The 22,279-nt window shown below is 32.0% G+C and overlaps 1 protein-coding gene across 2 annotated transcripts in view; it reads left to right on the plus strand.

Moving 5' to 3' along the window:
• LOC111427822 (ras association domain-containing protein 10-like) overlaps positions 1 to 22,279 on the plus strand; it is a 73,445-nt gene that overhangs the window by 48,192 nt on the left and 2,974 nt on the right. The window contains exons 1-2 of one of the 2 annotated variants that reach the window (XM_023063147.2): positions 6,058 to 6,264; positions 7,163 to 7,399. In XM_023063147.2, coding sequence (XP_022918915.2) covers positions 7,205 to 7,399 — 195 coding nt within the window. In that variant the 5' untranslated portion in view covers positions 6,058 to 6,264; positions 7,163 to 7,204. Of the gene's footprint in view, positions 1 to 6,057; positions 6,265 to 7,162; positions 7,400 to 22,279 lie in introns of those variants that run through there. The other variant, XM_071199892.1, reaches the window with a different exon arrangement.

Below are 22,279 nucleotides of genomic sequence, written 5' to 3' on the forward strand. Positions count from 1 at the left end.
CAGCCTTCTTCGCAGCCAATATTTCTGTAAACTCAATTATTTCGAATTTTCTGTTCTCCCATAATTAATTTATCTTATTCAAGATTTCCAACAATACAAAAAGAAATTTCTCTTTTGAAAAAATAATTGAGTAATGGCCTCAAAATGAAATAGGATTGAATTATAGAAGATTTTGTTCTAAAAATAAACTAGCAACATTAATTAGATATGTAAAGCAAATATAGAAGAAATGTAAGTCATAGGTACTTTATATCGACACTCTGAAATGTTGGAGAATTTTCTGATTTACTTTAAAAGCAGCACTCATAAAGTATCTCACAAATTTATGGATCAATTAGTTAGACTTGTTCTGGTCGGTTTCACGGTATAAATCCCGTATAAACCCAGATGCGCGCACAATTTAAATACCCCAAAGGCACTAAAACTCGAAACGGAGGTGAATTCAAATCGTGTATACGTGTCTGTCGCTAATAAGCCGTATTTATGTATGTTTAAAGTTTCTGCAATTTCCGTGTGTATCTTATTAAAAGGATCACTTTTACTAGTTTTGCTTCTGTACACACTCCGTAGACCAACGGTCCATAAATTCGTTTTTTACAACCTTTTCTTTTAATCAATCGTTCTTTTTTAGCATTTTTTTCTCATTTCACTTGATTAACTCTCGTCTGAATTTTGATTAACAGCGCGGTAACGATGAAACGAGTTCCCCATTTAGAAACAAGATTGTAAAATCTTCAAGTCTGTGAGTAAACAACCGGGTACGTTGTTTGTTTTTTTTTATGCGCGCAACTTTCTTCTTTAGAGATTCTAACAAGTTTTTAACTTAGAGCTTTCGTATCGGTTTTATTGTCGTTTCGAAGGTGGCAAAAAAACGTCCTCTCAATTTCAAAGACGCTAATTAAACCAAAAGCGGGATTTTATACGTCCACCGTCGTAGTGAAAAGTGCCTTCGTTGCCATTCAATTAGTTAATTTAAGAACGTATTAAGCCGGAATACATTACAACCATTGATTTATAACCGGCAAGCGACGTTATTTATTACAGTTCTAGTGAAAACTATCAATTTGAATAAATTAATTTCCAGAAAAACAAATGTGTTTTCTTAGAACGATATCGTACTTTGAATTAAAGAAAAAAGAAAGTTAATAAAATCAATTATCTAAGAATCATGTTTCAATTATGAAACGATAATAACTCATCAAAATAAAAAATTAAAGATTAAGAAAGACAATCTGGGTTAAATTATCATTGAACACAATCGTTACGAGTAGTTAATATCTCTTGGTAGCTAATACACTCGATAATCACTCGGTAGTCCTTATATATTGGCTATTAATTAGTACGCTCCTTTTGATCTCGCTGGACAAGGTGAGGTCAAGATACCTAATAAAACCGTGCTCAGAAAGCAGCGGTCCTCGAACGGAGACCGTTAAAATTAATTACCCCTCTATTTTGTTTTCATTTTGCTTTAAATCTTTTTTTGTAATCTTACCACCGCGAACTGATTTATACATTGAACGCGACGTGAAGACTAATTGATGAAAACTTCTTGGTGTTATTTGTAATAAATCTTCGTTCGATCACTTTCACTATTTGCAATCATTTTAAAAAAATTAATTCGTAATTTTCTTATGATTTGATGAGATATGCTCAGTGGTAAATGTAACAGCAAATTCTAATACTGTTAAAACCTAGAGTCGGCACCAAATCGCAATTAACTTCCCATTATAAATAATGCATAATCTTCGGCATCGGATTTTATTTGTGTGTCAGTAAGTATAATTATACAGGATGTTGCTTTATAAATTAGATACCACCTGTACCGTCTTTCTAAAGTTGGTGTGTTGTAAATGGACCGTACTAGCTTTAAAATATTTAATTCAATGTTTTGAATTACTTGAATAAAATTTTATCAACTTTGGACAGATTTCATAGGTTCACAAATATAATAACTAAAGATACGTGACTATTATAGATGTTACACTTACAATGTGACGGAAAATTCAAATGTTTTGAACATCGTTGGCCAAAATTTCGTTCATTCAGCATGATGGCTAGAAGGGGCGATATTTACTTGGGCAAAAAATGCTTCACGGCTTCTATGAACCCTTGCGATCTAGACACTGCTTGTAGCCCACTATATATTGCATACAAAAGACTAGAAAATACTTGCAAAGAACTACTTGTCAAAATATTACTTTTTGCTTGCAAAAAATCTACTTTGTGTTTGTAGAAAAATACTTTCTGCTTGCAGAAAACCACTTAGTGGGTTTTGATAATGTTTGCAAAAGATATAATTTTCTTAAAAACTGCTAATGGAAAACTGGATAGTGCTAATAAAAGAATAGAGTTTGCTTGGATTGTTTGTAGAGGACTACTTACTGTTAGTAGATGATTAGACATGTTAATAAAAGCCTAGATATTGCTGACTGCTTACAGAATACTATTAACTGTTTGCAAAATGTTAAACACTGAAAACCAAGGATTAGATACTGCTAGTAGAAGGCTAGATACTGTTGGTAGAATACTAAATACTGTTAATAAAACTTCTTGTGCAAGTCTAGATAATGCTTGCAGAAGACTACTTACTATGCAGCACAGTACTGGTATTCAGTATTACAATTTGGGCAGAAGAAATATTCAGAGGCGATTGCAACGGAGATTATCCGAAGATCTATACTTATTGTAAATTACTTTTCATCTAACCCAACCTAACCCAACCCACAAGGTGCTTAGGAGAGCGAAGGCGACTCCTCATGTTGTATATTACATTGTATATATAGTTACATAATAAAAATGCCATGTATAGCTCTAGAGCTGGTCTGGTAAATAAATTAAAAAGAAACAAGGATCTCCACTCTTCGTTTTTCTTATAAACTATATGGAGATGAGGAGTCCAAGTAATACTACTTTCTACTTGAAAACAAACTACTTTGTGTTTGTAGAAAAAGACTTTCTGCTAGTAGAAAACTACTTACTGCCAGCAGAAGTTTGATATTGTTTGTAGAAGACCTAAAAACTGCTAATAGAAAACTGAATAGCGCTACTAAAAGACTAGATGTAGCTTGTAAAAGACTACATACTGCTAGTAGATGATTAAACATTGGTACTAAAAGCCTAGATATTGCTTCCGGAAGACTTGATACTGTTGGTGAAAGAATAGATATACGTAATTGAAAAGAAGATATAGTCTGCCGAAGAGAAACTTCTGCTAGTGGAAGATTAAATACTGCAGAGAACTAGATAGTGCTAGTAGAAGACTAGATGTAGCTTGTAAAAGACTACCATTTAGTCACAGAATAACTTTTTTAATAATTTTGTGAGAATATGGTCAGGAGGCTTCAAGAAAATAACGATCAAGCAATCAACATGTGGATGAGTGATGAAGCGCATTTCCACTTCACCGAGTTTGTTAACAAACAAAGCTTTCGGCAGGGGAAATCCCCGTTTGCTTCATGAAACCCCTCTTCATGCCCGAAAAGTAACAGTATGTTCTGCTATGTCGGCATATGGAATCATCAGCGCTTTTTCTTCGAAAACGATGCCAGATTCCCAGTGACTGTTACTGCACAGCGATATGTGACAATGATCCAAAACTTTCTCACTCCTAAACTTGCACGTTTTCCAATGGATCAGCACACACATTTCCATCAAGACGGGGCAACAAGCCACACAGCAAGGGTCAGTATGAAATCTATTCCCAGGCCGCCTCATTTTGCGAAATGGGGATATCCTCGCTCCCATGTTTTTGAGGAGAATCCACCACAAACGATCCAAGCCCTCAGAAAACGTATTCGGAACGAGATTGCGGCGATACCAGCCAACATGCTCAGAAACGTCATGCAAAATTTCCAGGCTAGACTCCAGAAGCGCATAAATTTGGATGGAAGACATATGGCAGATGTAGTGTTCAGAAAATAAATTCTTTTACATGAAACACAAATGATTACTTATTCTTCACTTTTATATAAATAAAATTATTAAATATTAATTTGCAAAAAGGTATCAGTTCTTAAAATCATCCCATTTCACTGACTAAATACTGTTGGTAGAACACCAAATACTGTTAATGAAACTAATTCTTGCACAAGTCTAGATAATGCTTGCAAAAAACTACTTACTATCCACAGTTCTGGTATTCAGTGCATACTTCCATATCTCCATTCTTCATTTTTCTTATAAACTATATGGAGATGAGATGACTAAGTAAAACTACTTTCTGCTTACAAAAAAAAATACTTTTCGTTTGTTGAAAAATTCCTTCTGCTTGCAGAAAACTACTTACTGCCAGCAGAAGTTTTGATACAGCCTGCAGAAGACATCATTTTCTTGATAACTGCTAATGGACAATGTCACCAGCATACAGCAGTTATAACTCGTTCTATTTCCAATATTATATACTATCAACATGGTGATGTCTTGTTTCCAAATCGCAAGTAATACTAATGAATAATAAGTAGGCATGACTTGGTAGAGGTAAACCATACCAACATGGGTAGTTCGCCCACGTTAGTTTCTTCTAGTCGGACCCGGTTCACATCACACTATTTCTGCCAATTTAGTTAATCCGTGCAGAATTTTTTGATCTTGAGAAACAAAGAACACTTATATATACGCCACTACTCAGTTACACCAAGGAAATCTCAGCTAATGTCTCAGCAATTGTGACAGAATCTTCATGTTCGCAGATATTGGAACTCGTCATCTGATTATTTTTTCCTCCAATTTATCGCACTTCCTCGCCAACATAGAATGGATACAATGTTTAGCACCACCACCGTTTCTGAATACAACTATTTACTGGAGATTTACGGGAAGTCCCTTCGATTTTATTGTTTTCACAACAATTTTTCACGCAGTTTTCTACCAAACTCTTCTATCCAATTTTTTGTTCCAGATATGTGCTAATATTGCTGCCTGACCTGATATCTGATATTGTGCTTCGTTTATGGAGTAAATGAATTCCATGAAGCTTTAGAGAAAAAGGGACCTAATAGATGTTTTATAATTAATTGTAAAATATTATTAAAATCACATTGAATACACTCCTGTTAATAAACGATATATAAGGTGGCAGTATTAATGGAGTAAAAAAGATAATATCAATGGCTTTATCTCTTCACGGATGTGCATCTAAAACTTCTTTTGTATCTTGAAAATATAACCGAACGGAAAAAGAACATAAATAAAGCCGCAACAACTCTAGATGTACTGATTTAAAAACATCGTAACAGTTCGGCCTTTTTCATGTAATAACCAAAAAGAAAAATTTAATAACCCAAAGGAAATCAGGTTTTCAAATAAAACCAAATTCGGTAGCTGAAATACCATTTCTTAACCATTTTCAAACCTATATTTTAACTGTATCTTTTGATTACAACAAAACCGGATTTCGCCTTAAAAAAAATAAGTTAAAAAAAAAAGATTAAAAAAAAAAAGTATAAAGATAAACGTTCCTTGGTTGAGATCCATCAACAAACTACGAAAAGTGGTAGTTAAATCCTTCACATCTTTCCCTCCCCGAAATGCTTTCTAAATCACGGCAATTTTGCCGGTCGAAATTACAAATTACACACACAACCTGAAATCGATGAGTTATGGAGTTCCGAAAAGTCGACGATTTCGAGAGATCGCGTCGTGTCAGCAGATAAATCAGATTTTTTTTTGTTTAAGAACCAACTCGCGTACCTCTGTAATTTATATCGAAAGAAAAATTCAAGACTAGAACACACAGAGATGACAAGAAAAATATGAGAATTATATGTTGTTAACATCAGCTGGGTAGTACTCAAATATATTGCAGAAGAAAACAATATTTCAAATTGTTGTCAAAAAGTTAAAATTTTTTTTCAATTGAAATATATCAGATGTCTATTTTTGAAATGGATTTTTATTGAACGCGACATGCATAGTGAGGAGTTCCCAAGAACGTTATGACAACGTAGTGAATAGAAAGAACTTACCAGTAGCGTTTTAACCCCACCCATTCATTCATTCCACGGTGGTAGGGACATTTAAATTCATCACTTTACCTGGTATAGTAGGGCCTCCTCAACCATTAAAGTCCCAACACAATACGGGATCAGTCCTCTCTATGACTTTGTCCATGAAAGTTCGTACTCCGTATCAATCAATGTGTTAAAAGAGTGAAGAACAATAATTAGTGATTAATTTTTAGTGATACTAAAGCAGTTTTTGTTTGTGATTGTATTTGTGATCTACTCTAATTTTGGATTAATTAAAACAATAAATAACTTTATTCGAGTAAGTTTTTACCTTGGGGTTGTTTTGATTTAAGATATATTTATTAATAACACGTACATAGATGTCAAGTTAAAAGTCTCGGTCATTTCCTGTTTCAAAGTACGAGTTCCTTCTTCGCCGTAAGTGCGTGACTTACATTTTGAAAAAGGAACATCCTACTCGAAGCTGAAACGCGACAGACGATGATTTTTAAAGATTACCAAATGAATTGCGAAACCCGCGTCTTTTGGCGAACGAACGATTGCAAGACTTCTTCTTTTTGTTTTGTCTTCATGATTGCATGCCAATTCCACATAATAAGTCTATTATGCTAATTTCAAAATTGCGGCTAACGATCCAACAGCGCCAAATACGGCAGCAACTGCACTGTCACTTCTCTACAAGTTTGAAGAGCGAAAATCATGCAATAAAAAAAGAATAACTATTCGCACCCGGATCGTCCTAGAAAATGTCCTTGAGAATTAGTTTTTTTTTCTTATTCGAGTTTGTTTCCTTATGTGGTTTAGATTTTTTTCTTATTTAGGTTTGTTCTTTGAACGGGTATATAATTATTGCAAAAAAGAAAACGAGAAAAACTAAATCAACCTTGATTTTTCTTTTGTTTTTCATCCTCTCGTTTTTAATTGATTTCAAAAAGTTTCCAGGAAGTAATTTAAATGTTCCAAAGATGGAACGTTCACCATGCGTAGTCTTCACAATTTTCATACGGTTGCATACTTAATAGCTTCGATTAAAATTACCATCAACTCCAATATACTTATGCGCATTATCCACTCATTATCCATCTCCATAATGACTACGTAATAATATACAATTTACTTCATTGTTCAAAACTTCATTATTCACTTCTTTACCGGTAATATTTTATTAATTAACATCTTTGTTTTTAATTTTTCAGAAGCTTCATTTTATAAAAACGTTTTATAAAGAAAGAAATAAAATGATGTGGGTTGAAGAAACAAGACAACAACTCAACACACGTCTGACAGAAGAAGATTCAGATGACGACAGTGATACAAGTGGAGAAGAACTTCCCATTTGGATAAGAGGTGAACAAAGATGGGTTTCAGGTGTTGTTGGAGAGACAACATGTCAAGATGTTATTGCGGTTCTTTTACAAGACGAGGAAACCAGAGTAAGTAACATTACATAATGTATTCTTCAAAAAATAGTAACGTCAATTTCATGCAACTTTGGACGATATAAATAATTCGAGGTTCAAAATAAAGCCGAATGTAAATTGGTATTATTTTCCTTACTTTCGTCCTTCTATAAATATAGTTCTTGAAGCAAGTTCTGTAATTAGAGTAACCTCTTCTACGAACTGATTTTGAAACATGTTTGTTGTGAACCGAGCAGCTAAGATTTCTTTGTAAAATAGTTATTGATGATCAAGGATAAAAATATATTTCGCCTTTTAGTTATGTATAAGGTAATCCTAAGATTCCCAAAGGATTAGAAAAAGACAATCATTTGCCTTATTATTACTGTACTATTGTACTTATTGTATTATTGTACTTTATTAATTTTCGACATACATAAAGTACCATAAGAAGGGATAAAATCTTGTCGAGTTTTGGTATAGCAACAAAACTAGCTAAATTAGTTATCCTAACTATGAGTGAGATTGTCAATTAAGTTAAAACCAAAATAAGCTTAGATAGTTTTATAAGTAGTCAGGGATTGAAGCAAGGTGCACCATCAGTATTCAATTTGGTCCTAGAATATGTCATGAGACAATGTGAAATAGATGCTAAAGGCACGATAGCATATAAAACAACATTGTTATTATATCTCGATCCCTTATAGAAATCAAGGAGCTTCAACTAGTGGCTAAGACAGTAGGTTTGGAGATCAACGTATACAAAATCTAGATAATGGTCCAATCACGTAGATAGTCGCAGGCAAATGGTTATTTCAGGTAGATAGCATTTTCCTAGCCAGATACTGTCTGCTTAGGCAAACAGTAGTTCGTTACTTTTATTAAGTTTAATAAAAATACAAATAAACGATTTATTTCTTGATTATACAAAAATTTACTGGTTTTGACAATTGAAGATGGAATGGCATCTACTAGAGGCCTGATTGCACATCATCTTATTTTTGAAACAAGTACACCTTTTTGTACTGCAGAAATTTCGAAGGCTGACACTGGCATTTTGACATTCCTTGCCTAGAAAACAGTGACTGTGAAGTGCAGGCCTCTCTTAAAGAATTAAAGAAATAAAGCATTCCTGGGATTGGGGTTGGTTATAGAGCTATTCGCCTGAAAATATTTTAGCCATATGCTATTTGTCTAGGAAAGTAGAATTTAGACTGAAATAAATGAAATAAAACTATATGCCTAGGCAGATACCAACGCATTGCAATACGATGGTTGCATACAATTGTTTGACGAGTTCATATATTTTGGGGTTCAGGTTTGGAAGAGAGGGTGAGTTATGAGATAAAGAGAAGGACAAATTTAAACAATTTCTCCCTTTTACTAATATTCAAATCTAAAAAGTTGCGTAAACTAGATTGTATAAAAGAAACTGTACTCTGCTACGGAAAGCTGGACTTTCAATAGAAGAATGGAATTGTTGGTTAATACATTTGAAAGAAGGATTTTGAGGCGAATCTGAGGTCCGGTTTGCGAGGACTCCAAAATGTCCCAAAGAAGATATTAAATATCGATTTTGGTGGTAAGAGAGTCGGAGAGTCGGAAAGCCAAGAAGTAGATGGGAGACCTCACATTCCGGGGTGTGAGGTGTTGAAACTGAAGGATTAGGGATAGGCAGGAATGGATGAGCATAATAAAGGAGGCCAAGGCTTGATATCGGGCTGTTGCGCATAGAAGAAGAAGGAGAAACCTTAGTTTGGACATCCATCAGCTAAAAACGGAAACTATTTACTTCAACTGATACTTTCAGCAAATCACCACGTCTAAACGTTTTTAGCAGGACTTGTAATCAACAGTTTGGTGCTAGGAAGACCTACTTTGACGATCACAACACTACTATATGTAATTTTCATGATAAATCTACCAGCAATTACCCCTCAACTTCGTTAGACAGTGCTGTGAAGACTAGGATAAGTAATGATAAGAATGGCATTAATACTGGACGTTCAATGAAAAACGTAATCCTAGACAGGAATATCTAAAAAGTGCAAGTGCTGAAGAGACTAATTCTAAAGATATTTCTCTTAATTCGGCCAATAATGATTTAGATGATCTCAAAAACGAAGTTTGCTTTTCCTGTCTAATTCCTGAAAAAAATCTGAGTGTCCAAACTTTGTGTTATTTATGTTCGAAGCATTAATTGGTCTACTTTTCCACACTTGATAACATTTTGCTTTGCAACCTCAAAACAATAAACAATTCGATAAAAATAAAAAGGTCACAACAACCTATCTTATTTGGACATGGCTCTACAGATTACAACCTATCCACCATAACACAGCAACAATCAACTAGCTTTATTGTACGTTTTCCGTATGTTGTATTATTGTATTAATTCATTCCATACCACTTATTTACGCTTTGTAACCTAGATTTTACGCACAATAATCTACATGTTTGATTTTATAGCGGAACATTTAATTCTCATCGTTAATTTTTTTCTCGAATACATTATCTAAACCGTTCATTTTTTTAGATGCTGTGATCACAATTTCCCATCAATCTTAATTAAAGAAAATAATTCAGCAGGTCCATAAAGACGTTAAAAATACTATACTCAATAAAAAACATTCGTAGCTTCCTACTTGATAACACTCACTAGTCACTGTTGATACAATAATATTTACTCGCATGTTAATAACGTCAAGAAGAGATAATATAACGGTTCGTATGTTACTTACGGTTTCACTTTTATTACTGAACGAGATGAAATACAAAGGATAGCGTGGATGTGTGTTGTTTCAAAAAAGCTCGGTTTGAGAAAGCTGGCACTTAACCTAAACTGGGTTCTAAACACAAGAACCGTGTTTAGAAGCATCATACAAAACTGCATATTGCGTTACTCAATAAAAAGAGCCACACATTATTATAAAAACTCTTGTGAAGCCTTATGTACTAGACATCGTAGAACTAGTATGTGGTTTCCTTGTGAAACGATTCATTCGAGAATTGTCCAAAACGTTTTGAAGCAAATAGTTGAGGAACTAAATTCTTCACCATTTCCATTCAGCGTGCAACTAGACGAGAGCACAGCTGTGTCACAATATAGTTCAACGAATTACAAAGATTTTTAGTGATTCACTTTTGGAAGCAAGTAAATGATTTGATAAAACGGGTTTTCTGAAAAGCACGAGATTGGAAAAATAAACTGGAGAGGGCACCTGCGATTCTTAATATCATAACTTATTGCTTCTTACACCGGCATACATTAGCGTTACGAATTTTACCAACCTTTTTGAAAAAAGTTATCTCCACGTGTAACTATGTAAGCTAAGAGCCAAAGCTTTGAACCACCGCCTTTTTAAGAAACTTTATTTAAGAAACTACTATTCAGAAGTACGCTGGAGATAAATGTCTGGAGAATGACAATTTTTTGCAAGAACTAGTTTATTTTGCTGATATTTTTGGCTTTTGAAACGAAATAAATTCATCTCTTCAGAAGCCTTTTTAGATAAGCTGCCACTCTGGAAAAGAAGAATCGATACAAGTATAACCACATATTTTTCTATGATGGAAGAACTGTTCTCACAAAATAGTGCAGACCAAACTGCAAGAACATTACCAGCTAAAATACAAAATTCTGAAATGATTTCAATACACCTCGGAACACTGCAGAACTTTTTTGAACAAAATCAATTATCTTAATTTGATTAGGCGCCATTTTGCAAATAATGTTTCAAGTATATAGAAAAGAATACCATTTGATTTTTGAGTTTCAGATTATTTCAAGGATAGATATTATGTCAACCAGTAACTTAGGCAATCCACGCACCAACTTGGTTGAGAGACAATATAAAGATTATTTTCTATAAACAATTCTTTTTAAATAAGTAAATATATCATGAAAACATATGCAAAAGATTAAATTGAAATACCACATAATTTGGCAGTCAGAAATTCCCAAAGAAATCATTTTATTTGATACAAAAAAAGATACTCCCCCCTTAAAAAGCTTGAATTAATTAACTAGTATTAGTTGAGGTGGTTTACACTCAATTTCAAATTATATCATGTTTTGACAATGTTAATAATTAAAGCTTTATAATTTTTCAATCACAAAATGCAAAAATGTATTGAATGGTACCGTTTTTCAAGCACAAATCCAATGAGTAGCATTCAAACGGTTTTTATGTGGCAACATTACACCGTGCAAATCGCGAATTATCCCGATATGTTTTGGTAAATTAATAAAATTAAAAACGACTCACCGAATGGATGTTGTTTCCCTTAGATTTTACGTCGAAGCTCAGCTGGAAAGAATAGATAAATTAATTTATTGTGATAAAAAAAATGAATGAATATGATACCTTTTAACATCCATAAAATAGCAATCCCATGATGTCCTATATCACATCACTAACACCACCTAACACTTATCAGAAATATAGCACGTATTTATCACTTAATTCAAGTAATAAGTTTTATTTTTCAAAACTACTTTATCACCCTTAAATGCCCGCACATCAACTAAAATGTCTTATTAGCGAATCAACTTCCAAACATCCCCTCCTTAATTTATTGTGTGAAGAAGGAAAACTGGAGGTGAATAAACAAAAAATGTAAAGACGACGGGGGAAGCGGTTTTAAATCGTTTTTCGGGTTGAAAACTCAACCTTTCAATAAAAAAATTACTCGTTTTCTCGAAACGTTTCAAATAAAATGTACGTTATTTTACTAAAATAAAACGCACTAATCGAATTTAATTGTTTAAGACTTCCTGCAAAAGAATCAGGTGTCCAACAAATAATTAAAACGAAGCAGCCGAGACGTTGAATTATGCATCATCCCTTATTTTTTGTGTCATGAAATATAAATTTTAAAAAAATCGTATCTCAAGAACGAATTGAGATATCATCATGAAATAAAAAATATTTTAAAGCAAATTTAATGAAGATTTAATATCTTGAAAACATATGCAAAGATTAAATTGAAATACCACATAATTTAGCAGCCAAAAATTCCCAAAGAAATCGTTTTATTTGATATAAAAAAAGAGACTCCCCCTTAAAAAGCTTGAAGTAGATTTTACTACCTAGTATTATTTGGGGTGGTTTAGACTCAATTTCAAATTATTTCATGTTTTGACAATATTAATAATTAAAGCTTTATAATTTTTCAAGCGCAAAATGAAAAAAATGATGAATGGTACCGTTCTTCAAGTACAAATCCAATGAGTAGCATTCAAACGGTTTTTATCTGGCAACATTACACCGTTCAAATCGCGAATTATCCCGATATGTTTTGGTAAATTAATAAAATTGAAAACGACTCACCGAATGGATGTTGTTTCCCTTGGATTTTACTTCGAAGCTCAGCTGGAAAGAAAAGACAAATTAATTTATAGTGACAAAAAAAAATGAATTAATACGATACCTTTTAACATCCATAGAATAGCAATCCGATGATCTCAACTATATCACATCACTAGCATCACATAACACTTAGCATAAATATAGCACGTATTTATCACTCAATTCAAGTAATAAGTTTTATTTTTCAAAACTACTTGATCACCCTTAAAAGCCCGCACAGCAACTAAAATGCGTTATTAGCGAATCAACTTCTAAACATCCCCTCCTTAATTTATTGTGTGAAGAAGGAAAACTGGAGGTGAATAAACAAAAAATGTAAAGTCGGCGGGGCGAAGCGGTTTTAAATCGTTTTTTGGATTGAAAACTCAACCTTGAAATAAAAAAATTACTTGTTTTCTCGAAACGTTTCAAATAAAATGTACGTTATTTTACTAAATTAAAACGCACTAATCGAATTTCATTGCTTAAGACTTCCTGCAAAAGAATCAGGTGTCCAAGAAATAATTAAAACGAAGCAGCCAAGACGTTGGATTATGCATCATCCCTTATTTTTGGTATCATGAAATATATATTTTAAAAAAATCTTATCTCAAGAACGAATTGAGATATCATCATGAAACAAAAAATATTTTAAAACAAATTTAATTAAGATTTAATATCATGAAAACATATGCAAAGATTAAATTGAAATACCACATAATTTGGCCGGCAAAAATTCCCAAAGAAATCGTTTTATTTGATATAAAAAAAGAGACTCCCCCCTTAAAAAGCTTGAAGTAGATTATACTAGTATTATTTGGGGTAGTTTAGACTCAATTTCAAATTATTTCATGTCTTGACAATGTTAATAATTAAAGCTTTATAATTTTACAAGCACAAAATGCAAAAATTTATTGAATGGTACTGTTTTTCAAGCACAAATCCAATGAGTAGCATTCAAACGGTTTTTATCTGGCAACATTACACCGTTCAAATCGCGAATTATCCCGATATGTTTTGGTAAATTAATAAAATTGAAAACGACTCACCGAATGGATGTTGTTTCCCTTGGATTTTACTTCGAAGCTCAGCTGGAAAGAAAAGACAAATTAATTTATAGTGACAAAAAAAAATGAATTAATACGATACCTTTTAACATCCATAGAATAGCAATCCGATGATCTCAACTATATCACATCACTAGCATCACATAACACTTAGCATAAATATAGCACGTATTTATCACTCAATTCAAGTAATAAGTTTTATTTTTCAAAACTACTTGATCACCCTTAAAAGCCCGCACAGCAACTAAAATGCGTTATTAGCGAATCAACTTCTAAACATCCCCTCCTTAATTTATTGTGTGAAGAAGAAATACTGGAGGTGAATAAACAAAAAATGTAAAGATGACGGGGCGAAGCGGTTTTAAATCGTTTTTTGGTTTTAAAACTCAACCTTTCAATAAAAAAATTACTCGTTTTCTCGAAACGTTTCAAATAAAATGTACGTTATTTTACTAAATTAAAACGCACTAATCGAATTTCATTGTTTAAGACTTCCTGCAAAAGAATCAGGTGTCCAAGAAATAATTAAAACGAAGCAGCCGAGACGTTGGATTATGCATCATCCCTTATTTTTTGTGTCATGAAATATAAATTTTAAAAAAATCGTATCTCAAGAACGAATTGAGATATCATCATGAAATAAAAAATATTTTAAAGCAAATTTAATGAAGATTTAATATCTTGAAAACATATGCAAAGATTAAATTGAAATACCACATAATTTGGCCGCCAAAAATTCCCAAAGAAATCGTTTTATTTGATATAAAAAAAGAGACTCCCCCCTTAAAAAGCTTGAAGTAGATTATACTAGTATTATTTGGGGTAGTTTAGACTCAATTTCAAATTATTTCATGTCTTGAGAATGTTAATAATTAAAGCTTTATAATTTTTCAAGCGCAAAATGAAAAAAATGATGAATGGTACCGTTCTTCAAGTACAAATCCAATGAGTAGCATTCAAACGGTTTTTATCTGGCAACATTACACCGTTCAAATCGCGAATTATCCCGATATGTTTTGGTAAATTAATAAAATTGAAAACGACTCACCGAATGGATGTTGTTTCCCTTGGATTTTACTTCGAAGCTCAGCTGGAAAGAAAAGACAAATTAATTTATAGTGACAAAAAAAATGAATTAATACGATACCTTTTAACATCCATAGAATAGCAATCCGATGATCTCAACTATATCACATCACTAGCATCACATAACACTTAGCATAAATATAGCACGTATTTATCACACAATTCAAGTAATAAGTTTTATTTTTCAAAACTACTCTATCACCCTTAAAAGCCCGCACAGCAACTAAAATGCGTTATTAGCGAATCAACTTCTAAACATCCCCTCCTTAATTTATTGTGTGAAGAAGAAATACTGGAGGTGAATAAACAAAAAATGTAAAGTCGGCGGGGCGAAGCGGTTTTAAATCGTTTTTTGGATTGGAAACTCAACCTTGAAATAAAAAAATTACTCGTTTTCTCGAAACGTTTCAAATAAAATGTACGTTATTTTACTAAATTAAAACGCACTAATCGAATTTCATTGTTTAAGACTTCCTGCAAAAGAATCAGGTGTCCAAGAAATAATTAAAACGAAGCAGCCAAGACGTTGGATTATGCATCATCCCTTATTTTTGGTATCATGAAATATATATTTTAAAAAAATCTTATCTCAAGAACGAATTGAGATATCATCATGAAACAAAAAATATTTTAAAACAAATTTAATTAAGATTTAATATCATGAAAACATATGCAAAGATTAAATTGAAATACCACATAATTTGGCCGCCAAAAATTCCCAAAGAAATCGTTTTATTTGATATAAAAAAGGAGACTCCCCCATTAAAAAGCTTGAAGTAGATTATACTAGTATTATTTGGGGTAGTTTAGACTCAATTTCAAATTATTTCATGTCTTGACAATGTTAATAATTAAAACTTGATAATTTTACAAGCACAAAATGCAAAAATTTATTGAATGGTACTGTTTTTCAAGCACAAATCCAATGAGTAGCATTCAAACGGTTTTTATCTGGCAACATTACACCGTTAAAATCGCGAATTATCCCGACATGTTTTGGTAAATTAATAAAATTGAAAACGACTCACCGAATGGATGTTGTTTCCCTTGGATTTTACTTCGAAGCTCAGCTGGAAAGAAAAGACAAATTAATTTATAGTGACAAAAGAAATGAATTAATACGATACCTTTTAACATCCATAGAATAGCAATCCGATGATCTCAACTATATCACATCACTAGCATCACATAACACTTAGCATAAATATAGCACGTATTTATCACTCAATTCAAGTAATAAGTTTTATTTTTCAAAACTACTTGATCACCCTTAAAAGCCCGCACAGCAACTAAAATGCGTTATTAGCGAATCAACTTCTAAACATCCCCTCCTTAATTTATTGTGTGAAGAAGAAATACTGGAGGTGAATAAACAAAAAATGTAAAGTCGGCGGGGCGAAGCGGTTTTAAATCGTTTTTTGGATTGAAAACTCAACCTTGAAATAAAAAAATTACTCGTTTTCTCGAAACGTTTCAAATAAAATGTACGTTATTTTACTAAATTAAAACGCACTAATCGAATTTCATTGTTTAAGACTTCCTGCAAAAGAATCAGGTGTCCAAGAAATAATTAAAACGAAGCAGCCAAGACGTTGGATTATGCATCATCCCTTATTTTTGGTATCATGAAATATATATATTTTAAAAAAATCTTATCTCAAGAACGAATTGAGATATCATCATGAAACAAAAAATATTTTAAAACAAATTTAATGAAGATTTAATATCATGAAAACATATGCAAAGATTAAATTGAAATACCACGTAATTTGGCCGCCAAAAATTCCCAAAGAAATCGTTTTATTTGATATAAAAAAAGAGACTCCCCCCTTAAAAAGCTTGAAGTAGATTATACTAGTATTATTTGGGGTAGTTTAGACTCAATTTCAAATTATTTCATGTCTTGACAATGTTAATAATTAAAGCTTTATAATTTTACAAGCACAAAATGCAAAAATTTATTGAATGGTACTGTTTTTCAAGCACAAATCCAATGAGTAGTATTCAAACGGTTTTTATCTGGCAACATTACACCGTTCAAATCGCGAATTATCCTGATATGTTTTGGTAAATTAATAAAATTGAAAACGACTCACCGAATGAATGTTGTTTCCCTTGGATTTTACTTCGAAGCTCAGCTGGAAAGAAAAGACAAATTAATTTATAGTGACAAAAAAAAATGAATTAATACGATACCTTTTAACATCCATAAAATAGCAATCCGATGATCTCAACTATATCACATCACTAGCATCACATAACACTTAGCATAAATATAGCACGTATTTATCACTCAATTCAAGTAATAAGTTTTATTTTTCAAAACTACTTGATCACCCTTAAAAGCCCGCACAGCAACTAAAATGCGTTATTAGCGAATCAACTTCTAAACATCCCCTCCTTAATTTATTGTGTGAAGAAGGAAAACTGGAGGTGAATAAACAAAAAATGTAAAGTCGGCGGGGCGAAGCGGTTTTAAATCGTTTTTTGGATTGAAAACTCAACCTTGAAATAAAAAAATTACTCGTTTTCTCGAAACGTTTCAAATAAAATGTACGTTATTTTACTAAATTAAAACGCACTAATCGAATTTCATTGCTTAAGACTTCCTGCAAAAGAATCAGGTGTCCAAGAAATAATTAAAACGAAGCAGCCAAGACGTTGGATTATGCATCATCCCTTATTTTTGGTATCATGAAATATATATTTTAAAAAAATCTTATCTTAAGAACGTATTGAGATATCATCATGAAACAAAAAATATTTTAAAGCAAATTTAATGAAGATTTAATATCATGAAAACATATGCAAAGATTAAATTGAAATACCACATAATTTAGCAGCCAAAAATTCCCAAAGAAATCGTTTTATTTGATATAAAAAAAGAGACTCCCCCCTTAAAAAGCTTGAAGTAGATTATACTAGTATTATTTGGGGTAGTTTAGACTCAATTTCAAATTATTTCATGTCTTGACAATGTTAATAATTAAAGCTTTATAATTTTACAAGCACAAAATGCAAAAATTTATTGAATGGTACTGTTTTTCAAGCACAAATCCAATGAGTAGCATTCAAACGGTTTTTATCTGGCAACATTACACCGTTCAAATCGCGAATTATCCCGATATGTTTTGGTAAATTAATAAAATTGAAAACGACTCACCGAATGGATGTTGTTTCCCTTGGATTTTACTTCGAAGCTCAGCTGGAAAGAAAAGATAAATTAATTTATTGTGACAAAAAAAAATGAATTAATACGATACCTTTTAACATCCATAGAATAGCAATCCGATGATCTCAACTATATCACATCACTAACATCACCTAACACTTAGCATAAATATAGCTCGTATTTATGACTTAATTCAAGTAATAAGGTTTATTTTTCAAAACTACTCTATCACCCTTAAATGCCCGCACATAAACTAAAATGCGTTATTAGCGAATTAACTTCCAAACATCCCCTCCTTAATTTATTGTGTGAAGGAGGAAAACTGGAGGTGAATAAACAAAAAATGTAATGTCGGCGGGGCGAAGCGGTTTTAAATCGTTTTTTGGATTGAAAACTCAACCTTGAAATAAAAAAATTACTCGTTTTCTCGAAACGTTTCAAATAAAATGTACGTTATTTTACTAAATTAAAACGCACTAATCGAATTTCATTGTTTAAGACTTCCTGCAAAAGAATCAGGTGTCCAAGAAATAATTAAAACGAAGCAGCCAAGACGTTGGATTATGCATCATCCCTTATTTTTGGTATCATGAAATATATATTTTAAAAAAATCTTATCTCAAGAACGAATTGAGATATCATCATGAAACAAAAAATATTTTAAAACAAATTTAATTAAGATTTAATATCATGAAAACATATGCAAAGATTAAATTGAAATACCACATAATTTGGCCGCCATAAATTCCCAAAGAAATCGTTTTATTTGATATAAAAAAAGAGACTCCCCCCTTAAAAAGCTTGAAGTAGATTATACTAGTATTATTTGGGGTAGTTTAGACTCAATTTCAAATTATTTCATGTCTTGACAATGTTAATAATTAAAGCTTTATAATTTTACAAGCACAAAATGCAAAAATTTATTGAATGGTACTGTTTTTCAAGCACAAATCCAATGAGTAGCATTCAAACGGTTTTTATCTGGCAACATTACACCGTTCAAATCGCGAATTATCCCGATATGTTTTGGTAAATTAATAAAATTGAAAACGACTCACCGAATGGATGTTGTTTCCCTTGGATTTTACTTCGAAGCTCAGCTGGAAAGAAAAGACAAATTAATTTATAGTGACAAAAAAAAATGAATTAATACGATAAATTTTAACATCCATAGAATAGCAATCCGATGATCTCAACTATATCACATCACTAGCATCACATAACACTTAGCATAAATATAGCACGTATTTATCACACAATTCAAGTAATAAGTTTTATTTTTCAAAACTACTTGATCACCCTTAAAAGCCCGCACAGCAACTAAAATGCGTTATTAGCGAATCAACTTCTAAACATCCCCTCCTTAATTTATTGTGTGAAGAAGGAAAACTGGAGGTGAATAAACAAAAAATGTAAAGTCGGCGGGGCGAAGCGGTTTTAAATCGTTTTTTGGATTGAAAACTCAACCTTGAAATAAAAAAATTACTCGTTTTCTCGAAACGTTTCAAATAAAATGTACGTTATTTTACTAAAATAAAACGCACTAATCGAATTTCATTGTTTAAGACTTCCTGCAAAAGAATCAGGTGTCCAAGAAATAATTAAAACGAAGCAGCCAAGACGTTGGATTATGCATCATCCCTTATTTTTGGTATCATGAAATATATATTTTAAAAAAATCTTATCTCAAGAACGAATTGAGATATCATCATGAAACAAAAAATATTTTAAAACAAATTTAATTAAGATTTAATATCATGAAAACATATGCAAAGATTAAATTGAAATACCACATAATTTGGCCGCCAAAAATTCCCAAAGAAATCGTTTTATTTGATATAAAAAAAAGAGACTCCCCCCTTAAAAAGCTTGAAGTAGATTATACTAGTATTATTTGGGGTAGTTTAGACCCAATTTCAAATTATTTCATGTCTTGACAATGTTAATAATTAAAGCTTTATAATTTTACAAGCACAAAATGCAAAAATTTATTGAATGGTACTATTTTTCAAGCACAAATCCAATGAGTAGCATTCAAACGGTTTTTATCTGGCAACATTACACCGTTCAAATCGCGAATTATCCCGATATGTTTTGGTAAATTAATAAAATTGAAAACGACTCACCGAATGGATGTTGTTTCCCTTGGATTTTACTTCGAAGCTCAGCTGGAAAGAAAAGACAAATTAATTTATAGTGACAAAAAAAAATGAATTAATACGATACCTTTTAACATCCATAAAATAGCAATCCGATGATCTCAACTATATCATATCACTAGCATCACATAACACTTAGCATAAATATAGCACGTATTTATCACTCAATTCAAGTAATAAGTTTTATTTTTCAAAACTACTTGATCACCCTTAAAAGCCCGCACAGCAACTAAAATGCGTTATTAGCGAATCAACTTCTAAACATCCCCTCCTTAATTTATTGTGTGAAGAAGAAATACTGGAGGTGAATAAACAAAAAATGTAAAGACGACGGGGGAAGCGGTTTCAAATCGTTTTTCGGGTTGAAAACTCAACCTTTCAATAAAAAAATTACTCGTTTTCTCGAAACGTTTCAAATAAAATGTACGTTATTTTACTAAATTAAAACGCACTAATCGAATTTCATTGTTTAAGACTTCCTGCAAAAGAATCAGGTGTTCAAGAAATAATTAAAACGAAGCAGCCAAGACGTTGGATTATGCATCATCCCTTATTTTTGGTATCATGGAATATATATTTTAAAAAAATCTTATCTCAAGAACGAATTGAGATATCATCATGAAACAAAAAATATTTTAAAACAAATTTAATTAAGATTTAATATCATGAAAACATATGCAAAGATTAAATTGAAATACCACATAATTTGGCCGCCAAAAATTCCCAAAGAAATCGTTTTATTTGATATAAAAAAAGAGACTCCCCCCTTAAAAAGCTTGAAGTAGATTATACTAGTATTATTTGGGGTAATTTAGACTCAATTTCTAATTATTTCATGTCTTGACAATGTTAATAATTAAAGCTTTATAATTTTACAAGCACAAAATGCAAAAATTTATTGAATGGTACTGTTTTTCAAGCACAAATCCAATGAGTAGCATTCAAACGGTTTTTATCTGGCAACATTACACCGTTCAAATCGCGAATTATCCCGATATGTTTTGGTAAATTAATAAAATTGAAAACGACTCACCGAATGGATGTTGTTTCCCTTGGATTTTACTTCGAAGCTCAGCTGAAAAGAAAAGACAAATTAATTTATAGTGACAAAAAAAATGAATTAATACGATACCTTTTAACATCCATAGAATAGCAATCCGATGATCTCAACTATATCACATCACTAGCATCACATAACACTTAGCATAAATATAGCACGTATTTATCACATAATTCAAGTAATAAGTTTTATTTTTCAAAACTACTTGATCACCCTTAAAAGCCCGCACAGCAACTAAAATGCGTTATTAGCGAATCAACTTCTAAACATCCCCTCCTTAATTTATTGTGTGAAGAAGAAATACTGGAGGTGAATAAACAAAAAATATAAAGACGACGGGGCGAAGCTGTTTTAAATCGTTTTTTTGGTTTCAAAACTGAACCTTTTAATAAAAAAATTACTCGTTTTCTCGAAACATTTCAAATAAAACTTACGTCATTTTACTAAAATAAAACGCACTAAGTAATCGAATTTCAATGTTTAACACTTCCTGCGGAAGAATCAGATGCCCAACAAATAATTAAAACAAAGCAGCCAAGACGTTAGATTATGCATCATCCCTTATTTTTTGTGTCATGAAATGTAAATTTAAAAAAAAATCGTATATCAAGAACGAATTGAGATATCACCATGAAATAAAGAACATTTTAAAGCAAATTTCATGAAGATTTATATATATAATTTCTTATTTTCTATAAACATCGTTGTTATCATATCGTTGCTCTCATTGTCAACATATCGGCGGACAAAAACTCGGTTTTAGATAGAGAAAAGACCTAGCTTTCCAACCCTGTTCTTAATTTTTCGCTAACGTTATAAATGACAAAGTCATCCGTCCGAAAAGTAGATGGAAATACAAAGGTAAAGTTTGTTGCCAACTGTAGGCTCTTTTCCAGGAGCGTTTTTTTTACAGACGGCGACAGACATTGACGGATGAAAACTCGGAATAAGATAATCCAAGGTCAGCTCTTTCCGAATATGTAAACCATTTGTTCAATTTCCTTCTGATAACGGCTGC

The sequence above is a fragment of the Onthophagus taurus genome, chromosome 11 (genome assembly GCF_036711975.1).
Source record: "Onthophagus taurus isolate NC chromosome 11, IU_Otau_3.0, whole genome shotgun sequence".
Taxonomy (NCBI): domain Eukaryota; kingdom Metazoa; phylum Arthropoda; class Insecta; order Coleoptera; family Scarabaeidae; genus Onthophagus; species Onthophagus taurus.